The following is a 25,195-nucleotide window of genomic DNA, read 5'->3' on the forward strand; positions in this document are numbered from 1 at the left end:
ATTATGAAGGTAGAGTTCCTGTCTTTATGCCCAGAATATGGATTTAGTTATCACCAAGTTGAACACTGCCACTGTCTGACACTTTGATAATTTTAAGAGCTAGCGCTGTGTGGTGGTTACAACATGGGACTAGGGCTGGGGAGATTCAGATCCAACCATCTATCCTCAACCATGGAAATTCTGGGTGATTTTTTGACTACTCACTTTCTCTCGGCTCAGTCTACGTTACAGAGTTGTTGTGCAGATAAAATGAAGGCAGATCCCAATGAAAATCAACTTGAGCTCCTGGAGAAAAGATGGGATATTGGTCTAACAAGTAATATAAATGAATAACTGGGGATAGAATATCTCCCTTGGATCAGGTTTTTAAGATGTTGCTCCTAGTAGCATCTATAACAAATTGAAGTGGTGCCTGTGGCAGCATTACATAAATGCCATTATTATTTACCTGACATCTGATGCAAGTGTATAAGTCACAGTATTTGTGTGTTGACATCATCATGCATGCTTCATCATTGACTGCCTTGCCTCTCTTGTGGACACCCATAACTGTACCATGTCTCAGTGAAATGAGTTATACTCCCAAAGGCATTATAATGTTTCCCTTTCTTCCTGCTAAGAAAAGGATTAGTTTGTTAGGAAGCTTATTAAATTTGAACTATGCTGAGTAAGGTCAAAAAAGAACAAATCCAAATCTTGAGTAATCTCTTTTATGAAGGAACATTTGCTCTGTCTTCTTTATTATTGTAAAACAAACATATTTGCTCTCTCCGCATATTTCCAGACTTCAGGTTCAGGGTTGGATAGCTTGTCAGCATCAGACTTCCTGGAACCAGTGAGTGATTTAACTCTCTCACGATCTTCAGACAGGAATTGAATGGCACAGTCAATTCATGCGTGTAGTAATCCTAGATTATTATTTATCTCTCCCATGTGGGTGCCAATTTTTCCTAAACCCTTTTGAGAAAAATTTCCTTCCACTTCATTCCCTGCAGTATTTTTGTTTCTAGAGAAAACTTCCCCAAGCAGATGTCCTTCAGATGTATTGGGATCCCATAATTTCTGGCCAGCATGGCTAACACTTGGAGGCTGCTATGTTGGGGAAGGCTGTTCTAGAACATAGTTCTATTACTGCTGCATACATTGTGGTTGCCTAGTTAACGCCCTTCTCTGAAAATCTCCCTCTACTTCCTGATCTGTTCACAGAAACATTTTCAGGTGAAACGGGATCAGTTCAATGGCAATGAAGATGACTTGTTTGCAAAATGGTCCCAAGTTTAACCCTTGGCAATTTTAGTCTAGATGGCTAAGCTGGGAATGTCTTCCATGTAGGATCTGCTAGTCAGAAGAGATAGTAATTGGCTAGGTTTTATTTTGAGAGTCAGTTTGGTATAGTGGTTAGAAACTGGGAGACTGTGAGTTCTAGCCCTATCTTAGGCACAAAGGCAACTGGGTGACATTGGGCCGGTCATTTTCTCTCAGCCCTAGGAAGCAGGCAATGGCAAACCACTTCTGAAATCTTGCCAAGAAAACTACAAGGCCTAGTCCAGGCAGTTGCCAGAAGTCAAAAATTGACTTGAAAGCACACACAAAAAAAATAGTTTAGTTGATGCAATTCCCCTTCTTCCTTTTTAAAATTTTCAGGGTGCAGAAAACAAGAACAAGTAACACTAAAAAGAATACATAAATTCAACTTGCAACAAATTAAAAATTTCTGGAAAAACAGAAAAATTGAGAGGTATTGTATACGTACAAATCTTTGTTCATGTACAGTGTTATTCACTACTTGATATTCCCTTTCAACTCTTTAGCTTGAAGTCTGTAGATCGGGCAGATTCTGGAAAATACTGGTGCCAAGTGGAGACCAATGGGAAGAAAGAGGAATCACAGCAAGTATGGCTTATTGTAGAAGGTAAGGGGCCATGTTGCTGACTTCTATCTGGAGCAGTTGTGATAACCGTATGTGGAAGCTGTGAGAGGAGGTTGCCTTGATTGATGTTGGCCCATTTCCAGAGCCTGTGCAACTATGGCCAAAACAAAGATACTCTTATAAGCCAGTAAAGGTCCAAATGTTGGTGGGTAGCAGGTATAGAAGGCTATTACATAATTTCTGCACAGTCTTTTGTTCTACAGAATGTGGAGCATGTCCAGTGTTATGTTTCCAGACTTGTATTTGAAAACCTGCATAAGAAATTGCTAGAATATGGCTGTCAGCATATGTTTTCACAATGGAATAATGAGTATGTTGGTGATCATGTAAGTTGTGGAGAAAGGTCCAGAGAATCTTTAGGATACTGATCTGATGCTTCTGAGTGAGCAGAGATTGGTGTCTTTTTCTATTTTTCTTTCTTAGATACATTTTCAAAATATGAAAATATTCTGGGGAGTAGGGAAATCATATATTATTGCCAGTGTCATTGATTTCAAATCTAGAGCTTAGCTTTGTTAGGAAATTCCAAAGGATCCTAGTCAATTACAGAGAAATGCTAATCAGATTAAAGAGAAGCAGGAGACATGGTTAAAGATAGGCTAGAGATGGGATCAGGCTAAATAAATAAAAGGACAATAGGTGTGATCATGCAGAAGCTGGAGTCCAGTATTAGATTTGGTGGTTTGTAATCAAAGAGCCAGAGGATAAGGCTTAGTGGAAAACGGGGCTGCAGGATTAATACTGGATGAAGTCAGACAAAGCTAAAACTAAGGGAAAACCTGTTTGGAAAGAGAGTTCTTATAAAGTAAATGCTGTAGTCTACTTGGCTGGCTCAGGAACCAGAGAGCTGGTAACACAGGAGGGAGACTATCTACTGGAGGCTCTGACTAAATATCTCTCATGGGTATCTTACAGAAAATTAAATTTTGATGGCTGTAGTTTTGTTTTGTTTTTTCCTCCTGATGTCACTGCTTGAATTTTTAAATAATCTATAGTTTGATATTTGGTGAACTTAATAGGATCTTAGCTGCTTATTAATGCCCCCATGGTTTTAACTCTAGTGAAACTGTGTTGGAGGATCATATAGGATTTCATTCATTACTTTTGTTTAGATGGGTACTTACTAGTTTATGCAGACTGGATAGAGGACACATTAAAGAGCCTGTGGCCTGGTAACAGTGCAACTGAGAAGTCCAAAGTTACATGATTCATAAAGGATGGGTGGCTTCCTTTAGCTTACCTTGGGAGGACCTATGTGGGCTATAATTATGGCAGCGGATCTGACAAAGCTATCAGTGTCAGCTCTGTATAATAACTGCAAAGGATTCTGCGGCAGGGTTACATTCTAATGCAGCAAGCGGTGCTTTCTGTTCTGACTCATGGCTGAATCAGTGTCCCAGCATGGGCTCAGAGTACCATGCTCTTTAGATATTTTTATTTTCTTGGCACAAAAATATTTGCAATACTGTTTTTTCCTGTCTTTCTTCTTCTTCTGGAAGAAGTAATGAGATCTTCAATGGCAGTTAGCACTTAGAAACAATACGAGAGGGATGGATGATCTGTGTCAGCTACACTGGGAACAAGGAAGCCTCTGCTTTTCCTTACTTTCTTTTGGAGTAAAAAAAAAAAGGGGGTGGGTGGGAGGAGAGGTTAGGTGTCATTTTAAGAGAAGGGAGGTCGCTGGAGAAACTGATAGCAGAAAATGTAATCAGAAAAATTGTGTGCTTGAATATCTTCAGGACATACCAAAGACACACCCACGCACTCTGATCCCAACTAAGCACATCGTTGTGAAGTTGAAACAGCCAGGCATACACAGTCATACATTAGACTGCTCCTCCTCCAAACAGCCTCTCTTACTCTTGCATATTCTCTGTCTTCCTTCTCCTTTCCTGGTGTCAGAAGGGAACCGTTGTCTTTAGTGTCAGAAGGGAAAGAAGAAATAACTGCAGGAGCCATTCTGACTAATGATGTCAGCCCTTAAAGGTGGACCAGACTAGGAAACCAAAGTCATGTAGGCCAATATTCTTTTATTGTAAAGATACAGTACAGAATCTTGCAAGTATGAATGAGCTTATCCCCTCCCTCCCTTTATCTTTGTGAGAAGTAGGGAGGGTCTTGTCTGAGATGTTTTCTCAGGTTATGTTTCTGCCCTGGACTCAGCCCTTTTTTATCTGACTGTTGAGTCATGAATTCAGCATGTGGCAAAATAAACAAACTTCCACATTAGTTTTTTCCTCTAAAAATTGGAATAACAGAGACTCATATTGTAAGATTGTTGTGAGGACAAACGTATGTTAAGAAGCCCTTTGTACATTAAAAGAAACTTCTCTTAGAGAGTGGTTGGTTATAAGTTTTTCACCACACCAATAGTCAGATTTTTTTAAGGAGATTGATCTTGTGATTCTGGTTATGTGGATTAGGCTTTGTGGAAGTGTGGATTGCCAGGGATAGTCAAAAGTGGGAAGGTTATATTAGGTAGAAAAAGAGAACCTGAGTACTCCAGCACTTTGGGCAATATGTCCAATTGAGGGGAAACTATTGGCTGATCCAGTCCGTGCTGAATACTTGATTTATACCAGGTATTATTAAAAATGCTAAGATATGTCTCACTTGTTTATTTTATTACAGCTATCTCAAAACAAATTTGTCCCTTACCAATAACATTATTGGAAGTTAACTCTCTATGTCAGAATGTACCCTCATGTACTGTAGGTAAATGAAGATAGGGCTCCAACTATGAGAGGGCTGTGGATGCTTTCACAAAATGGCAACTGAGGAAGCACAACCTTTCATAAAACATCAGTCTACCAAAAGATAAAGCAGAGAAGCTAAAAAAAATGCCCCCCCAACAGAAAATAGTTAAAAAAAAATAAAAGCAAGTATCTTTGAAAAATTATAAGTTAGATCAGTGTTTCTCACCCTCAGAAACTTTAAGCTGTGTGGATTTTAGATTCCTGGCATGCCCCCTGGGGAATTCTGGGAGTTGAAGTCCATACAGCTTAAAGTTGCTTGAGGTTATAAAACACTGAGTTAGATGAAGTAAATCGTCTGCTGTCTATCAAAGGAAGAACCTGTATTCATAAAGATACCCGTAGGCACTACTCTGACCAGCAGCATCTGCAGAAAAGTCAAAACAGGCAAGCTGGCAGTCATGGCAGCGTAATCCAATCCCCACCCCTTTTATACATGCATCAGTGTTGCATGTACATACACAGCTGGGAGGCTACAACTGTGTTGCTGAGTAATTGCCTATTTTAATCTCCATCACTCTGCTCTGGACCCCACCATTAGGACTAGGATGATCCTGTAACTTTGCAGAACGTTGTCTTCTATTTAAAATGTTATCTGGGTTTGAAGAATAATAAGAAAGAAGCAGAGCCTTGTAGTTGCCCATACACAGGTAACATCTGGAAAGCAAACTGAGCAAGGACCGTGAGTGACTTGGTCACACTCATTCTCACTGAAGTGAGATATGCTTTTTTTTTTTTTTTTTTTAAGTTTGGATTACAATAATTACCTCTAAATTTCCAGGCTATCCCGTAGAGAAAATATTCATTTTCCTGCTATTAGTGGTTGATATTGCAGAATATTGTTCATTAATAAGATCGCTCTCTGTTCACCTGCTAATCTTTTTTAAACATTTCCACCCTTATAGAATCCTGCTTTCATACATAAAGTCTGGTCCTGTTCCTGTTTATGGAAGACCCACACACATACACACACATTAGGGGTGCAGCGGATTTCATACATCAAGAACCTTCAATAGTTTTTAGCTTCCTGTGTATATAGATATTTTACATATACAGCTTTTTCAGGAAATTGTACAGCTAAATGCTTCGATTGACATAACCTGAAATCTAAAGGTCAAACAGTATTGTTTTTACTTTACTGGAAAAAAAAATTGAATTTAAAGCCAACAGAGCCAAAGAGCTATTTGATTTGGCATTTTGAGCAGGTGCTTATTTAAGACCTAAAACAAAATAAGTTGTCATTTAAAATTATTACCCAATATTCTGTCTTATGTCAAGCTTGTGAGTTAATATCTGAAAGAGTATTATTAAGCTGCCTCATGGCAGATATGTGTCCTAATACAGTATTCCAACTTCTAAAAATGAAAAACAGCCCCAGGAGAAGAGGCTAGAATAGTGCAGGGGTTCCCTAGCTTTCGACCACGTAGAATGTATGTAGCAGATTGGGGAAATTCTCTCAAAATGAGAATAGCCACATGGTGGGTGTTTTGTGGCATTCTTCCAACTCTCCAGGATGTTCTCAGCCATCCTAGCTTATCTCGGTCATTGTTTTTCTGGCCAGGTAGCCCCATTTCTAAACAAAGCACAAATTTTTCTATAGGGGCTGGGAGATATAGTTGGAAATATGAAGGATGCTTGAGTCTGATACTTTTCTTTACCGCATGCAAGCTTCTCATTTCATATATTTATTTCAAAGTAATCTAAAAATAAACATCAGTGAGGCATGTAGTCTGGTGGACACCGTAGAAGTGATGGTGGAATACTGGTGTACCTGTGCACACTGAGGACAATGGGCATAGTGAGAGAAGGGATGCTGACAACTTGTAATAGTCTGTGAAAGTATCCTTGAAAGACAGGAGGAGGAGGAGGAGGAGGAGGAGGAGGAGGCGGCAGCGCAGACTAGGCAACAATTGGATAAGAGGCAGCTGAACCCTCAGAAGGAATGACATGGCAAACATCTCAGAAGGGATCCTCCCTAGTTTCTTAGACTATAAAGGCAAGCTGGGAGAGATGTACTTTGAGATTTACAAGATTCTGTTACTATAACCTTACAATAGAGGTAGTGTTAGTACTCGTGGTTGGTGTTTCTTGTCCGGGCTACCTTGAAGGGCTGATACAACTTCTCTGGCTGCCTTTTTCCTCTGAGAATATCAGTGGAAGTGGGAAAGAGGATTAGAATGGAAGAACAGCTAAAGGAAACCCATGGAGCAGTCCCAGTGTTCATACCTGCAGCCTTTTACAACTGCATTTCATGTCATGTCATTTCATTTAAACACCATATGAATCTGTGACATCTGTTTTTCCCATTTTTTCCAATACAGTCCATACCCTAAGCTAAATCTTAATTTGTTTAACCATTGTTTATTGAATAAACGAATTGCTGATGTGATACCAAACACTAAGCCATAAACCATGATATACCAACCAAATAAATGGCTTCCCATAACATACTAAGTAAGTGGTGTGTTCAAGGGTAAAAAATGAAATATAGTCTTCAAAAGTAAGAAAGTAGCCTGCCTTTGTGCTAAGCTACAACAAAGCAACCCATATCCTGGTTTAGCATATTGTGTGAAGCAAGCTTGTGTTAGTTTTTCCAAGCTTCAGATAATGTGTGATACATTTGCACCAGATCTTAGAATTGGCACTTGGTGAATTTCTTGTTGAGGAGAGGAGAAATCAGGGAGATCATGACTCATAACTCAAACACTTCCCCACTATGTGTTAGTCCTCTCATAATTAAAAAGGCACAAAGATCAGACCTGTTAGATGGCTAGAAAGTTTATTCAGGAGCTGTTCACAGCCTTTGCATCCACAGGTATAAAGAAAATTGGATGATTAAACCCAAAATATTAAAGAGCTTGAGTTGGGCCGTATAGCCGGAGCATGGTCAATCTGTATTATGTATTATGTCATTAGAATGAAAAAACTAACTTATTGACATTATTTTTATTATTATTTTTAAATGTTATTATTTCAGGTGCTTATAACATGATAAAGAACTTTAAAGTGCATCGGCCCAGGGTATATTTTCTGCTGGGAAACACAAACTGAATTTTCTGGGGTCATATGGATCAAATATGTTCATTTAGAGCATAACTAGTGCATCCACTTCAGCGGCCACTGATTTTCAGGTATTAAATTAAAAGTGAACTTAGTGGCTTAAAAACTAGATAAAGGAGAGAAGTGGGTAGGGGTCAGAGGAAATAAACTTTTTGGGTGTGACTTTTTCTCTGGATGCATCCACATTCTTCTTACCCAACCTATTATTTAGATTTGCTTATTTAAGCCCAGATATTCATACCACCTCATAGTATGTGATGATAGGGCCTTTTCCATTGGCCATGCAGCAGTTCCTGTTCTAATCAGTTTTGAGGAAGGTGGTGTTGTCCATCTGTTTATCCAGGAGATGTGGACTTTGCCATACCCTTCTGTATCTTGCTCAATTTAAGATTTAACTAACATTGTTCAGTGAACATTGAGTGGTACATTGAGATCAGTCAAGAAAATTAATCTCAGGTTTAAAATTATGTTCACAAGATAGTGCAAGCAATTAAACTGTTAAGTTCTATATAGTTGAGAAAAGTCGTGTCAACTTGTTTTCTAGATATCACTCAGAAAATGTTTAAAGGATTGGGATATTTGTTTAAGATCAGGCAGCTAATCAGAGGTCAAATGACTTAAAAGTAAGAATGAGCATTCCTGCATAGTTAGGACTCTGTTGGGGCATATTTTTCTTCATCTGATTGTGATGCCATTGTGTAAATATCACCTTGTGATATAATCCTATCAGAGTTAAGCACGGGTAAGTATCAATGATTTCAAGAAGTTTAGATTATGCATTCTTCCCACAAAAATTGCTAAACTCCGGGGGTTTTGTCCAAAGTTATTATCTTCAAATGCAAATAAGTGATTGGAATTTAAAATAAATGCAAACATATTCAGAACAACAAGCAAGTATATGTTGATAAGTTACTTGCATAATCTCTGGGAGCACTAGTCAATTATGGATAAAAACCTATGTGAAAATAAACTTAAAGAGTATATAGAAGACAGGACAAGAAATGCTGGGGGCAACCACTCATATCTAAGATTGATCTGAAAATAGGGAGCATCACAGCAAGAGAAACGATGGTTTTTCTAGTGAAAACTACATTTTTCTCAAAGCTATTTTGAAAAACCCAATTAAACTTTGAAATGTATATGTCAAATACATTTTCAAGTATTTGGTGAGTATGAAATGTTTGGATTGGGGGGAAATGGGAAATATTCACATTTGTCATTAAAGCACATTTTTTAAATATTCTGCCAGACATTAGCAATAAATGGAGTTTTATTTAAATATATCAACATTGGTACCATTTCTCCCCTTCAGTTATCAAGAGCCACTTAGGGTTAATTAGCTACTCTAGCATATAGCATAGAGACATCATGAAAAGCAGTGTAGGGCAAACATTTATTTGCTTTCCTTCACTGTAGATTTCTTTATTTTTTCATTAGTTTAGAATAAGGTCCGGCTATATCTCTGAATGCATTTTTTATATGTAGCTAAAGAGAGGTATTCAGAGTCCGAATACAAAATAAGAATATAATTTCTGACAGTTTCTAAAACCAACACTTGTTGTTTGAGTGCTTTTAATATGCATGTTTCTAATTATGTTGGTATCTTTTAATTATTTCTCAGATGTATATCTGGGCTCATAATGAAACATTTTCCCTGAATAATGATCATTGTGCAGTTTGTACAATAAAAGAGAAAAGACTAATCCTTCACAAGCAGACTTTATTCATGTGGTTCCCTTTCGGTGAAAAGGGCTGAAATTTCTCTTTTAACTATTTGAGAGAAGGATTGGACAGTAAATCCACTCTACTGCTCCATTTTCCTTCCAAGCAGTTAATGGGTCAAGTCCAGATTTTTGAGAAAGGCTAGGATAGTTTCAAAAATTACCTGGCACTCTATCAAAATAATTTTTCCTCTTTTTCTCCCATTCAATGATCAGCTTACCCCTTTAGTAACAAAATATACAAGGACACATTGAATTTTATAAATATGGTAGACTCTTTTTTTCTGAAGAAAAATGGCAAAAAAGGCCATAAGTATAAAAGTATATTCTGTGAGAGCTTGAGCTGTTAGTGTTTTGCTAAATATAAACTGCTGAGAAAGAATGAAATGCATCTGTTTCAATTCATAAAAATCCAAAACTCTCCCACTTAATTCTTCAAGGTGTTCCCTACTTCACTGTTGAGCCAGAAGATCTGTCGGTCATCCCTGATACACCTTTCCATATGGCATGTGCTGCAGTAGGTCCACCTGAACCAGTCACAATTGTCTGGTGGATGGGTGATTCCAGACTTGGATATCCAGACATCTCTCCCTCCACTCTAAATGTGTCAGGTAAGGCTTCTTCTATGGTAAATAAAACTACCCAAAAAGGAATAGGGTGGCTAATGGGGCAAAAGTAAAAACAACACTAATATCACATTTCTGAAATGATGTGAGATTGCGTCTCAGGTATGTTAAAAAGAGAAAAAGCATGTGGAAAGCCCAATGTATAGTGGAAGTCACCAAAGGTACAACAGTTTCTAACATTTCTGAGATGCAAATTAGATAATTCAAAAACAAATATGCATTCCCCCCCCCCGAATTGCTTATTGTTTCTAATGGTTTGTATTGTTCAGAATGCTTCTGTTTTCTACCAAATATCAAAAACCTACCTATGTGCACCAGTTTGTGGCAGGTGGAAGAAAACATGGTTGAACCTACAGTAATGAAAAATGGCCCACACTGAAAAACTGCAGTTGATGTAACCTTGTAAAAACCCTGGGATTTTTTTTCCTTTTAATGTTTTAAAAAATAATATCACAAAAGCAAATACTAAGAAAATTAAATGGTTGCCACCTAGAACTTTGGGATCTTCAAAATGAATTTAAAGATATATATGCAGCAAATATTTTTCCTGTGTTCTGGAGTGAATAGGAGACATTCTGGGTTTAGGACAAAATAGGAAAATGCAAAGGAGAATTTCCTGTTGACTTTCTTCTGCAAATTGAAAGGAAGTGTTGCCTTCTCAAACAGATGTATACATGGTTGGAAAGCCCTTAACCAAGCCCTGGTTTACTTAATGCCTGTCATGCACAAACACTAAATCATAAATCTCCTTATGTTGGAAACCTATGGTTTGTTCATATTTTCTCTGTAATCCCTTGATTTGCATATAGGTTTTTGTTTTGAAAGAGAAATGAAAGGACCAGATGAATCTGCTAAAACCAAGTCACAGTTCCTTAGACGTGCAAGGACAAAGGCAGACGAGGAAGGGAAAAAAAGGGCATCAGCAAGAAAGAAAGAGCACTGAAATGTTAAAAGAAACTAATCATAAACCAGGAAGAAAGTGGGGTGGGAAGAGGCAGTGTTTTCAGCGAGTAAACTGATTTATGTTAAAACGTTGATTATATCTTCAGAGAACAGTCTGGATTTTCTGTTTATATCCGCCTATATCTAGAAGATACTGGGGACATGCTGGGTGTGGCCATAGTCAGAAAGAGCAACAGTAATACTTACGTTGTTTGATCACTTAATGTAAATATGTAACTTTGAGGTTTCATAAGAAGGTTTTAAAACATCTCTTGTTGACATCTCTGCATTCACCTTTTGATCTATTCCTGCCTGTCAACTTTAGTTTTAGTAAAGGTTAATAGAAGGATTGCTTCAGACAAGTTTTGACAGTTCACCACGCTCTCTTGAAATGCAGCCTCAGCTGCTGTTCAGACCTAGGCATATCTTGAACTAAGTACTATAAACCAAGTTGAAAATGAGATTAGAAACTCCAGGGAGCAATTTCCCAGATATACTTTGCTCAGAGCTTCCCAGTTCCAGTTCTCTAAATAATGGAAAATTAGTGGTGCAAATCATGTTTCTTTCACAAGCAATACCATGAGTAATTAAAGAAAAGAAAGGAGAAAAGAGGGAAGAGGGAGGGAGGGAGGGAGGGAGGGAGGGAGGAAGGAAGGAAGGAAGGAAGGAAGGAAGGAAGGAAGGAAGGAAGGAAGGAAGGAAGGAAGGAAGGAAGGAAGGAAGGGAAAGAAAGAGAGAGAGAGAGAGAGAAAGACAGAGAGAAAGAGAGAAAAAGAAAGAAGAAAGACAGAGAGAAAGAGAGAAAGAGAAAGAGAAAAGAAAGAAAGAAAGAAAGAAAGAAAGAAAGAAAGAAAGAAAGAAAGAAAGAAAGAAAGAAAGAAAGAAAGAAAGAAAAAAGGAAGTCATCAAAAGCAAATGCAAAAGCAAGTATGCGCAGCGGGGCAAATCGGACACTGAAAAATAAACTCATAGATTCATTCAGAATCTCATTGCCCCTCTAAGTCTTCTGCACGTAGCTTAAAAATACCTTTTTCCCAGTCACAATAGTTCTGTGCTTCCCATCAGCAGGATGTCAACAGTCCTAACAGAGCCAGTGCCTGGGGGGAAATCACTCATTAAGCTCCAGCCAGAGACCTTGCTTCTTATCACTGCTTGTGTTAAGGGACAAAATAAACATTCCAAGAAACATTCCCTTTCTGGCCGACTGGCCTTCTATCCCATTGTTCTATCATAAACAATGATAGGAACGGTAGAGCCAATTGTTACTTATCAGAAACCTCCCGTCTGGATGACTTCTTTCTAGGGATTTATTGTGAAGAAGGGAGGACCTTTTATTGAAGGCAGGGCTGTTGGCATTGGGTCATTGTTTCTAGAACTTCCCAGATTCTGGGTTCAGTAGGCATCCCATGTTCTTTGTGATCTTTGCGGTGGGAGCTGGTAATCTGTTCACAAATTATACTAAGCTATCACATAGCTTTGTTGGTTTTCCAAATCTAACTATTGGAGTTTGTAAACCATGGTTAATGGTGGGAATATAAACCCATTGTTTATTTAATAAGCAATGGTTGGACAAACCAATGTGTGTGAATGAAGTCAATGTCCTATTCTTTTTATGTTATTATTTACTATTAAATTTATGTCCTGCCTTTCTGTTTCTATAAAGATGCCTCCAGCATTTTCCTGTATTGCTGCTGCTTGATACAGGTGCTGCTTGCTAGCTGGGCATCTGGAATGACCTTCACACCTTGGGTGACCCAGCTAGGAGTTTATAGTCTTTGTGTATACACCCAGCCTTTTTTGCTCATCCATCTCAGGAACCCCAACCCACCACCCCCACCACAATAAGGCAGCATAGCAGCATAGCTCAGCACTATATCCTGGACAAAATCATTATTGAAGTGATCCAGATAATCAATTTCAGACAAATGTATATGTACCACTTTCTCAATCAACTTACCCAAGAGTGGAATATTTCAGACTGGCTTATAATTACAGAGTTCCTGTAGGTCATGGGAAGTTTTCTTCAGCAAGAAAGAACACAAGTCCTGATCACCACCTATAACTATGGGGCCAGTCCCATTCTTGCCAATTTAACCAGTCAGGTTCTTATTTAGGGAAGATTGTTGTTGAGAAGGTGGTCACACCGCAGCTTCAGAGAATCCTGGAGGAAATGAATTATCTGAATCCTTTTCAGCTGGGGATCTGACTTGGTACAGGACTAAAACAGCATTGATCATACTTGTGGATAACCTCTGGCAGGAGTGGGATGGGGTGGTGTGTCCATCCTGACTCTCTTTCATCTCTTGGTGGCTTTCAATACTATTGATCATGATATCACTCTGGACCAACCCCAGGGATTAGAAATGGGAGGTACAGTTCTGTGCTGGTTCTCCTCCTTACTCTGGGGCCAGTTCCAGTCACTGGATTGCAGGGAGAGATCTAGCCCCTTCTCTGTGGGATCCTCAGGGCTCAATGCGCCCACTACTCCTATTTAATATCTACATGAAACTTTTGGGTGAGGTCATCTGATGGCACAAGATGCAGTATCATCAATATACTGATGATACCCAGCTCTACATTTCACCCTGGGTCAGCCAAGTGAGGCTATGGAGGTTCTGTCTCAGTGTCTGGAAGCTGGGGGGGGGGAAACAACAGGCTTCAGGTCATTCCTGGCAAGATTGAGTGGCTGTGGGTTTTAAAGCATCTTGGATCCAATGTTTTTCTATCTTTGGTTCTAGATGGGGTTGCACTACCCCAAACACAACCAGTGTGCAATCTGGGGATTCTCCTGGACTGACAGCTCCTGTTTAAAGAGCAGGTGGCAGCCATGGCCAGGAGGACTTTAGCACAACTTTGTTTTGAGTGCCAGTTGCCTCCTTCCTGGACTAAGAGGCACTGATCATGGTCACTCATGCCTTAGTCACCTCCTGGGTGGATTATTGCAATGCACTGTACAGGGGGCTGCACTTGAAGACCATCCAGAAGCTGCAACTGATCCAGAATGTGGGCAGTTCTAGGCACACCCCAGCACGGTCATGGTATATCTTTCCTCCACAAGCTGCACTGTATCCCAGTGAACTATTGGGTGGAAGTCAAAGTGCTGGTCGTCACCTATAAAGCCCTTCATGGCATGGGGCCAGGTTATTTACAGGACCGCCTCTCCCTGGTTGTTTCTACCTATCCCATCCAGCCTCTCAGTTAAAGAATGCCATCTAATGGGATCTAGGAAGCAGGCCTTTTTTATTGCAGCACCTGCTCTCTGGAACGCCATACCCTCTGAGATTAAGTTGGTCCTGACCCTTTCTCAAAGCACTGAAGACCCAGATATGCTCTAGGGCTTGGAGGTTAGATGGCCTGTGAGATGAGTTGTTCCTGTATTGTTAAATGCTTATGGGGTTTGTTCTCAGCCCTCACAGTTTTTTAAAAATGTTTTGCTGATATTGTTTTTCCATTGTTTTTAATGTTTTTATTCTGCATCTTGCAAGTGCAATCTGCAAGATGGGCAGTCATATGAATTGATTTAAAATAAATAAAATAAATACACACGCACACACATACTCACATGCTTGGGATACCTGTAAACTATCTAGCAGTCCCAGCAATCTATGATATGGAAGGATTGCTTTCCAGGACCCACTACCAGTAAGCTTGTTTATGGGGTCAGATGAAACTTCCTTTAAATAAGATGCAAATTGCCCCTTAAACATGATTACTTGAATTTTTACAAACTCAAAACCAAGTAGGAATTCCATTTTGATTTGATTTGATTTCCATGTAGTTTATTTTGTTTTTCAACCATGCTCATATTTTGACCTGTTCTGAGTGGAAAAATTCACGTGTGTATATAATATTCTGCTGTCTACATAAAGAATAAAATTCAGGCCAAAATGTAGATGAAACTGTAACTCTGGAAGAAGATGAAAGTTAAGTTTTTCTTTCTTCACAGAGTGTACAGAAACTGGCTGAAGAGGTATTATGTTGTTTCTAATTGAAAGCTTTTCATTCTGCAGGTTTTACTTCTGTAGTCTAATAGTAAAGCTACCATATATTCCCAGATATGTGGGTCATCATTCATGGGCATGCTTTGTGCAACTAAATTTGTAAAGTTTACAAAGGAAACAGTAATTTGTTAAGCTATGTTAGTGATCCCTTTCCTGGAGACTGCTATTAGCTTGCCTTTGAAATAGCTTATTCACGTCACCGAGGAAGCATGCTTTCTCCATACCACCCTCTGGAACAGCCTCCCCCCAGGTATAAGGACAGTGCCCTCTCTCCTGGGGTTCCAGAAATCTCTTAAAACCTGGCTTTGGTTCCAGGCCTGGGATTGATATATTAGGGTATTTTGGGGGGCCCTGTTGTGATTTGTGTTGCTTTTAAGATTATTTTAGTCTGGGCTGTCTGTGTGGTTTTAAGTTTTTAATTGTTTTTATGGTTTTTTTGTTTTGTATGCCACCCAGAGTCTGCTGGGGTTGGGTGGCTATAACAAATTTAAATAAATAAAAAATAAATATACCCACACATACACAAAGCACCCTTCACTCCAATCCGCATAATTTTTGATCTGCTTTCAGTTCAATCTATTGAGTTGCATATGTAAAATCTGAGCAGTGTGTGAAACCTAAGTGAAATTCTGCTTAGGGGTGATTAATATATATGTTGCTTTCTCCCTTTTTAAAAAAAAAAAAAAAACTTCCCTTTTCTTGGCTGATTTCTAGGTATTAATCAAAGCACAGTTTTCTCCTGTGAAGCCCACAACATAAAGGGATTGTCTTCATCTCGGACAGCCACTGTACGGATTAAAGGTGAGAAACCATTTCCTACCCTTCCAGAGATGGAAACGTGGAAAGAGGCACATTTTTTGCTCAGGAATAGGGAAAAAGCTACACTAAGCTACAATCGTTTTTTTTTCCTCCACCTTTTAAAACTGCGACACACAATCCCACACATGACTTCTTAGCTGCTTGTAACAGTGCCAGCTCCATGCTCTCAACAGATTAAATAAAATTCAGAAAAAATACTGACTTTTTTGTATGCAGGCCCATCACTTTGCAGGAAAATTTGCTAATAAAAATAAACCACAGCCAGCTCAAGAAGGGAATGAGATACAAGGGAATAATTATGCCGCATGAAGGCTAGGGTCAGGGCATCAAAGGTCTTTCTAGAAGGAAAAGGGGGCTGTAACCATAGACATCTGGTACAAATCCCAATAATATGAAATGATGGAACATGAGTCATGATGTCACAGCACAAACCCCAGCCTTTTGTACTTGTGTCATGACGTTATATACAGAATGTCAATCGTGTGGTTTGTGTCACGACAGTGCAATGCGTGCTTCATCGTTAGCCTCTCCCATGGACGCCTGAGGTCATGACATTGTCTACAATGCGTAAATGAGAACAGCGCCCTTTTTAGCAGATATAGATTTCATGTCTTGGCAGCCACAGCGTCTCCCATCATCCTTTGCTCAAATGTACTGGCATTTCATGAGCTATTGAAAGCAGGAGGGTACAGGTCACTGCTTGGAACAATTACATTTCAGGAAGGCTTTGGTTTTATGAATTTCTATACTCTGTAGCACTAGACTTTCATTTAAAGCATAGCAATGTTCATCTTTTGCATCTAAAGCAAGTAGTTTTTTTGCCCCTTCTACAATTTGTTCTCTTATTTAACAAGAAACTAAAACTATAGGCTAGGAATAATTAATACTTTTGTGGGGCAAGAGAATTAAGTAGCTGGGATTTGATTAGCTGCATTCCTTGTTATATGAAATAGAATATATAAGAACATATTGTTATGAAAGAGTTGAATTAATGGAAAGAATGGATTCTTTTCCTAAGAGTCATGTATGTAACCATAACTATCTTGTACAGACCCTGGCCCTTGGTGGGGAATGTAGTATCCTCAGCTGCTAATTTGTAGGCTGTGTCCAATGAGAGTTCAGGATTCTGAAAGCTGCTTCCCTCTTAGTCAAGGAATGTGACTGCTCCAGTACTTTTTGGGCAGGGATATGCAACCATTTTAAACTGGTGAGCACTTTTAGAATCTAGAAAGCATGTGCTGGATGCTCCACAAAATGGCCATTGTGACCTTGCTTAATCACCAAATGACTGCTGTGGTAGGAGAAGCCAGTCACAAAGCACTCATTTATAAAAGACAAATTGATGAGGTCACTTCTTACCATTCCTTCGATGCAAAGATCTGGGTTGCAGTCATCCACTATTTTTATATGGTTGATGCTGAAAGTTGACATTTTGCTTTACAATATGCCACCTTCATATATATCTCAACCAGACAACTAAACTGGCCAGTCAGTCAGACATCGTGGTAGTAGACAAGGATCAGAAGACAGCATTGATGATAGATGTAGCAGTGCCAAGTGACAGCAACATCAGGAAGGAGTATGAGAAGCTAGAGAAGTGCCAGGGCCTGAACTAGAGAGGATGTGGAAAGTAAAGGCCAGAGTGATCCCAGTGGTGGTAGGAGCACTCGGGGCTGTGACAGGAGAGTGGCTGGGAGAGTGGCTCCAGCAGATCCCAGGAACAACAACATCAGAGCTCTCTGTCCAGAAGAGTGCAGTGCTAGGAACAGCTAAGATACTTTGCAGAACCATCAAACTCCCAGGCCTCTGGTAGAGAACCCAAGATTGAGGAAGACACATACCACCCATAGGAGTGAGAGGGGATTTTTTTTATGTATGTATGTATGTATGTATGTGATAGATAGACAGACAGACAGACAGATAGAAGTCAAGTGGGGCAGGAAGCCTGGGGTACCATAGATATTACATTGTTTTTCTAGATTTCTAACCAGAATAAATTTTGTCAAATATAAAATATAGAGTACAGGTAGTCCCCACTTAGTGACTGTCTTGGACAACTACCATTCCCAGTTATGACTGTGATAAAAAAGTAACTTTGAAACCAATGCCCAAATTTATGACCTTCTCAGGTCTGTAAAGCAAAGGAAAGCTGAAGTAAGATCACGAGCACAGTCACAGCTTTGCTTAACAACCAAGTTGCTTGTCTCAATTGTGGTTGCTAAATGAGGATGTCTGTTGGTGGAAGGAGATACTAGCATTTGACTGATGGGACCACCTGTGCAAAGATTTACATTTACAGAATTATTTGGAAGGAAGGATGGTGTTGGCACCCCCTGAGCTTTGGCACTGTGGACCAGAGCTGGCCCTGGCATTATTGTTATCTTGGAGTGGGCATTGTCATCTGGGTCAGGAGCTGGAACTTAGCTTCTCAACTTGGCAGGGTGCAGAAGGCCTTATGGTGAAGAAATGATATAAACTGAGGAGATGGGCCTGAAAGAAATGGCCAATTTTCTGCTCAGTTCTGGAGATGAGTGGGTCTAAGAGTGCGATTGAGAGCATTTTTCCTCACAGAGGAAGTGTGGTTCCAAATCTCCAAAGCAGCTGCTGAAAATCACTAATTTTACTGCCAAATTTCAGTATTGCAGTTTTGGGTGTTCTTGGAGCCGCATGTGCTATACAGTCAGTGTTATGTTCAAACAAGGCCATTAGACTATTCGAACAAATCACAGTGAGGAAAAGAAATATTGATTTTTTTATATAGATACCACTTTCTAATTGATTTTACTCACTACAACTGTTGGAAAGAATTCCAGACTTCTTGAAACTGTGGTCTGATCCGGGGGGATGTTGTTTAATTCTTTAACTCTTCTGTTCTTAATAGAAAACTGCACTGCCTTTGTTTTGAGGCAATAGACTGCTCTGCAACTAAACAGGATTGGGACTGATTCCCCTCTTATTGATGGTGACAAAAAATTGGAGCTTTGGAGAGATAAGGAGAAGCTAGCTTTAGGCTTCCAGCTTGGAATGAATTTTCAGATATATTTACAGCTCTTTGAAGCAAGATACAGTATATGAAAGCACTGCAAGTAAACAAAGTAAGATGAATTTCTGTTCTAGAAAGTAAGGGCAAGCAGATTATTAGGCAAGATCTAAAGGTAGGAAGAAGCATTTGCTAAGCAAAGAGTGGGAGTTGGTTTCAAGAATCAGTGGCAGCATGAATGGTGCCGTTGAGCCATGAGTGGGAACAGGAGATGACGGGAGCAGTGAAGGGGTGGATCTGAGAGAACATATGGAGAATGAGAGGCTTGAGAGTAAACTAGAGGAGAGTGGGCCAGAACAAGAGAAGTGAGAGGCAGCCAGCCTGAATTGAGATTAAAAAAGACAACAAGTCAAGGAAGAAATTGGAAATGGCTTTCTCAAACCAGGGGTCCCGCCAAAATGTCTCTACCCTCTTTATTTCCAATGTTTACACAAATTTATTTTTGTTATGATCAGTGTTCCCAAACATTCTCACTTTCTTGTCCTGTTCATTGATAATTCCTTGTGCTTTCTTGTATTCCTTTCAAATGTGTGTTTTATTACGAGATGCATCCCAATTGTGACTTTATTTCATTTGGAATTTGCCCTGTCTTCCTATATACTTTTTATAAAGTACTGCCTATGAATGTCATGATGACAACAGTGGTCAGGTAAAATGAAAAGAGAAATCTTAATCTCATAATACTCATTGGAAACAGCATAGCTGGAGCTTTATCAAGCAACACTGAATTGTGAAGGCATGTTCTTTTCTAGCATCATTTCCAATATAATTAGTGTGGAGATATAGCAGCTTTTAGTCTATTGCCCAGGATTATCTAAACAGAAAGGATTCTGAAGGGATGGATCATTCCTGAAGTTGCCAACTTCTGTTTGGTTCTGTGGTGTTGGCTTTTGTATTCATAAGATCTACATGTAAGCTCTGGAAGTAGTATCCAAAAATTGAGTGTGTAGTGTCAGTAGGGTGTAGAGGACATTGATTTTTGAAGAGCATGTCATATTTATATACAACAGAAATGCACAAAATAAGGGCAAAGAATGATGGGGTCTACTCTATAAATCTTGCTCCTGACATCACATATCTAAGCTAGTCCCTTCAACGCATTGTCTGCAGATATGTAAGAGAAGCAGTTCCTAAACAGTGGTTTCTCCTCTGAAGTATTCAGATATTAAGTAATAGGGTTACTAAAAGCACATGACATTGGGGAGTGCCTGAATGCCCTATGCTTATATAAGTTTGCATCACTTTGCCTCCTGGGTTCAGGAAGGCTGTGGAAATTCTGAAGTAGTGCAATAGGTTGGGTGTAGACATCTTATCCATTAATGTGATTTGTTTTCTAATCACCAGCTAATGTAAGTTCTCTGGGCAGTTGCCAAAACTGTTCAAATATCACATAAAACGATGAGAACTACAAAAGCTAAAGCAGAAGAGAAACAGATTACAAACTGAGAAATCAAATTGTAAAACATAAATTATTTTAAAGCCAGGTGTCAATAACAATAAAAAAACCCACTTCTCTTGAAAAAGACTATAAAGTAAGCACCAAACAAATCTCTAGTAATTCAAGTTTATTATCGGGTGATATGTCAAAAGATCTTCTCACTTAATATAGGGGGGTGGGGGTGGGGAATTACACAACCTAGTCTGGAGAACATAGAAGTTTGGGCAGATAAATATGGAAAAGATGACAAATCAAAGCTTCTTCCATACAGTAGCACTGATACATACACATGGAAGCTTCAGTCGGTGCCAGATTTTTTATACAACATAAGAGCGCCTTGAAAATATTGAAACTACAATAAATGAACTTCCCAAACATCTGTGACTCATACCCAAGGGACTAAGGGTTTTCCAGCTACAACGCTAAATAGGATTTGCTTGCCTGTACTATCAGTAACTCCTGTGTTCAGTAACAATTGCATCCCCTTCTATGTTTGCTCAGACTAAGGGAAACTGATGTTGTTCTGATACTAGGTGATGTATCGCTGTGATCAATCCCATTAGATGCCCAGAATTTTTGGAAGCCTCACATAAACTTCAGAGTGAGATAGAAGTTTTATAAGGGTACCATCTTGATTATCTCAACAGTATGAATGTGAATGGATACCTTTTGAATGGCATAGGATTGCTTGTTCATTAACAAAGATTAAAAATGTCACACTTTGCATTTCCATGGAACATTGATATAAAAATGGACCAAACTTTTCTGGATTTCTGTAGATTTTCTTGTAATCCTGTATTTTTCCAGTGTTTAAATGCATTCCAATATATTGGTAATACTATAGGAAACACATGTAAATATGACATAGGGGTAGTACTATGCCTCAAAAAATGAACATGTGATTCAAAAGGTTTAAGAAATGTCAGACTACCATCACTTGAATCTCAGATTCCATAACAGAATGTTTCTGAAAGCAACAAATGTTCGGCATTTTCTCTGTCTGTTTAACCATCAACTAGGAAAAAAGATATGCAGTGTTAATCAGGATTGATAATGTCATGAGCAGGCCACCTCTATTCATTCATAGCTCAATTAGCACCTCTCAAGGATCTTGTCCAAATTCCCAGACTGTAGCACTTGCACATTTCTGTGTAAATAACTGCTCAGTTTTGCATATGCTAAAAATCTTCCTTCTGTTTCAGCAATCCCTTTTCCACCTCTCAATGTGACAGTAACGAAGATCACCAGCAACAGTGCCAGTATTACTTGGCAAACAGGATTTGATGGCCTTTCCCCGCTACATTCTTGTACAGTACAGGTATGAAACAATTAGATATATCTCCTCCTCCAAACTAACCTGCTACTTGCGTGCCTTATGTTTTACATGGCGAAACTTGTTTTCCAAATTTTGAGCTTCCATTTTTTCTAAACAATGGAGCTTTATAAAGTCAGCATTGCTTAATCTAATGTTATTCGTCTGACTTTGTCACAAGCAGCAAACTAGTGAAAAAGCTAATCAGCATTCAAGCAAACCTCTAATTCTCTGTGCCCAGTCCTATGATAAAGTGCTAAGGGTCAGAATGGGGTTGTATCCAAAATCTCTGTACTCAGGGCACGTGAAGCTCTTTTTCAAAAGAGGGGATCCTGAGCCAAATTAGAATTGGTATGTCTTTAAAGCCACTTCTGACATGCAGGCAACAAGGGGTTGCAGCTGGAAGGTAGAGGTTCCCTGAGCGGTCTATGAATCCTTTAAATGTCAGAGGGGATTTATTTGACCCCATTTGCCCCAAAATCCTAGTAGAAAATAAGGCATCTTTTTAATGCCATCATTAAAATACATACTTGGAATCATTTTTTAATATTATGGATGATTAAGGTTAGGGTTATTGCTGTTAATTCTTCCTTAAAAATTAAAAAGTAAATAAAATGGACTTTTTACTTGTTGCAGTATCTTACAGCTTCATTATATTCTAACTAGTTAAACTTTCCTTCCTACTGTTCATATTCAGTGCTAGAACAAGTTGTATTTCTGTCTTACATGCCCTAGATTTACAACCACTGCAGATTTCCTCTGGACATCCCTTTATTATTGGCTGTGTGAGTGACAAAGCTGCCCTTTGAAATGGCATGGGAGGATGCTAATGTGCTGTCTTCACTTCAGGAAAGGGGAGGGACGAGGAAATTGCCAGAAGTAAGAGTTCTTGCCAATGGGAAAACACTTGCCCCATAACTCCAGAGGAAATGCTATAAAGCATATTTTGAAGCAACATTGCTATGGGGATCCAGGAAGAAAGATACTAAATCATGAATGAACCATTGCATTTTGAGTTTCAGGTAAAGACAGAGAGAACTTGAGGGATTTTCTGCTTCAAGTAAAAAATCATTTAGCTGTTGGGAATATTGCAGAAAGGCTGGGGAACACCCTTTGCTTCCATGTCTCAAGCATCAAGTACTCTGAGGCCAATCCCAACTGGAATCACTGAATAAGTAGTGATCATGTAGTAAACAAGCTCTGCAAGCTGATTGTGCATTGGAGCAACTGATTATGCTAATTGTCCCTCAGGTTGAAGTAGTTCCCACAGTTCTCCAATGTGCTGTTGTCAAAACTGAGCTGCAGGTGTCCATGAAGCAGGAACACCAGAGGCCAGAGTCCTGGGGGTGTGGCAGAGTCAAAGAAACAAGGCACAGCAAGTAAAACAAGGGTGGAGATCTTTTTTTCACCTTGAGGGATACATTCACTCATAAGACGTGCATTCATTCCACGGCTGCATTCCAGCAGTGGGCAGGCCAAAACCAAAATTGGATTGGCCAAAGCAATACCTGCAAATGCCTGTCACACATACACACACTCAAATAAACAGCAGAACAAGCTGAGACTTAATTCACACCATGGAGATACTATCTGTAGGGAAGAAGACCACGTTACATGGAAGTTTGCAATTGTTATTATAGATTACTTCTAAAATTCAAATTGTGTGGGAGTTCTCCTTGATTGTTTGCGTTGAGACAACCTTGGTGATAGCAGTAATCTTTTTGAGGTTATCTACTATACCAGCTGTGGCCCTGTCTACAGAAGATCTATGCGCTGATTAACATTTAGGTTGGACTGCTGGGTTTGCTTTTGAAGACGTTTTGGAATTTTCTGCTGATGAGAAAGTGTCTAGGTTTATTTAGTCAGAAGTTGCCTGTATTCTGCAAAGTTTTGTGGGGGATAAATAGTTCAAAATCTTGTTGCCACCACTCCAAAATTATAAACTTAGACTTCTTATACCAACCTTCTCTCCTCTCTAGTTCTTGTGGTAGGCATGGAAGAGTATTATAGTCAATCTCTTGTTTACTCAGTGGATCATTCAATGTTTTATTTATTTAACAAGAACATTGTCTAAGAAGATAATATTAATATAAACTCTTTCTGTTGAAAGGTTCAGAACTTCACACTTATGGTCAGAATTAGTTTCCTTTTTCACATGGTTTACCAGCACTATCCATTCACAGCTATCAAATGTCTGTTCCCAGTTGTGTCTCTCTCCAGTTTCAGTTAGCTTTCTGCCCTTTTATAGAAAGTGCCCACTTAACTCTTCACTTGTCTTAGTAGGGTGTAAGTACTCTATTGTTTCATCACATTGGTTACCCAAAGTAACAATGGGATCAGATGACTCTGGCATTACACTAGCTGCTCTGGTTGAACTCTTATTCCAGTTCAAAGTGCTGGTGAAGCTCTAAAGTTTAAATGGTTTGAGGCCAAGTTACTCAAAAGATCCTTCACCTGCATTTAGACTGCCTACACTCAGAAGGTTTGTCCAAAAGCCCTGTGCTGAGGTTCCTGAGTCTGAAACAAGTGCAAGGGGGAAACCCACTGTTGGGTGAGAACCCTTCCTTTCAGGCCTGAGAAATCCCATAAAACTCACTTATTCTCAGTGGCTTTCTCTTAAACTAGTTGAGTGGGCTATTGAATGTAACTCTTACTGGACTTTTACACTGGATAGTTAAGTTTTATTTGCTAGTTCTTAGAGCTTGTTATTTGGGCATTGAACATTTCTGTCATGCTTATTTTCTGGATACTTGAAAATTGCCTTGAAAGGTTCTAGCCTAGAATGAAGGAAGGGTGGGCAAATGATGAAAAGCGTTTGATGATGGCATCATACAAATGTCTGTCTGTCTATCTATCTATCTCTTGGCCACCAGTCACTGCAGCTTACATACTTGTGTCAGATATTGGAATGCAAGTACATAATTACAGCATTTACATGATGACCTTACACATGCATGACATCATTTGGGGGTCATCATAGTTTGTGGTAGATACTGCTGCTAAAGATGCTGACCACGAACAGTTAGGTTTGGAAAAAGTTCCGAACAGTTAGGTTTGGAAAAGCCTCCCACTGTCCTCAACGGAAGGTGTTTTTCAAGCTTCTTTGAGGCATAGACAGTCTTGGAAGAGCAGTTGCAGTCCATGACAAAGGAAAAATTAACTCTTCCCTTCCTGCACCTGCCCACACCCTAGGAGCCAGCTTATTTTTTTTTCCAAGAAAATATTCAAGCCTTTTTCTTCTTTTTTATTATTATTGTGGTTACTTTTGAACTTAAATTCTTCAACTGTGACTTGTATCTGTATTTTTTCTTCTTTTAATTTAGCATAACAAAATAAAAAACGATTGGCATTTTTCAGTCATGGCTGAGATGATGGGAAAGGAGTAGAAGTTCTTCTGACTTGACTGGCTAGGCAAGAGACTGCCAGAATAGTTTTCCAATGACTGCACAAAAAATCGGCTAAGTAGATAAAGGCATTATGAAAGAATTCCAGCAGTTTCATGGGGTACAATGGACTAGAAGCAAGAAGGATACTTTTCACCTGTGCTTTGTTT

At 39.2% G+C, this 25,195-nt stretch overlaps 1 protein-coding gene across 2 annotated transcripts in view; it reads left to right on the forward strand.

Moving 5' to 3' along the window:
• Positions 1–25,195, forward strand: part of TYRO3 (TYRO3 protein tyrosine kinase) — a 68,807-nt gene that overhangs the window by 13,313 nt on the left and 30,299 nt on the right. For both annotated transcript variants that reach the window (XM_007436235.4, XM_015889458.3), the window contains exons 3-6: positions 1,812–1,912; positions 9,905–10,075; positions 15,748–15,834; positions 21,533–21,648. In XM_007436235.4, the coding sequence (XP_007436297.1) occupies positions 1,812–1,912; positions 9,905–10,075; positions 15,748–15,834; positions 21,533–21,648 (475 nt within the window). The remainder of the gene's footprint in view (positions 1–1,811; positions 1,913–9,904; positions 10,076–15,747; positions 15,835–21,532; positions 21,649–25,195) is intronic.

The sequence above is a fragment of the Python bivittatus genome, unplaced genomic scaffold (assembly GCF_059951505.1).
Source record: "Python bivittatus isolate LINGU-HERP-01145 unplaced genomic scaffold, Pbiv_v1 ctg000480_np1212, whole genome shotgun sequence".
Taxonomy (NCBI): Eukaryota; Metazoa; Chordata; class Lepidosauria; order Squamata; family Pythonidae; genus Python; species Python bivittatus.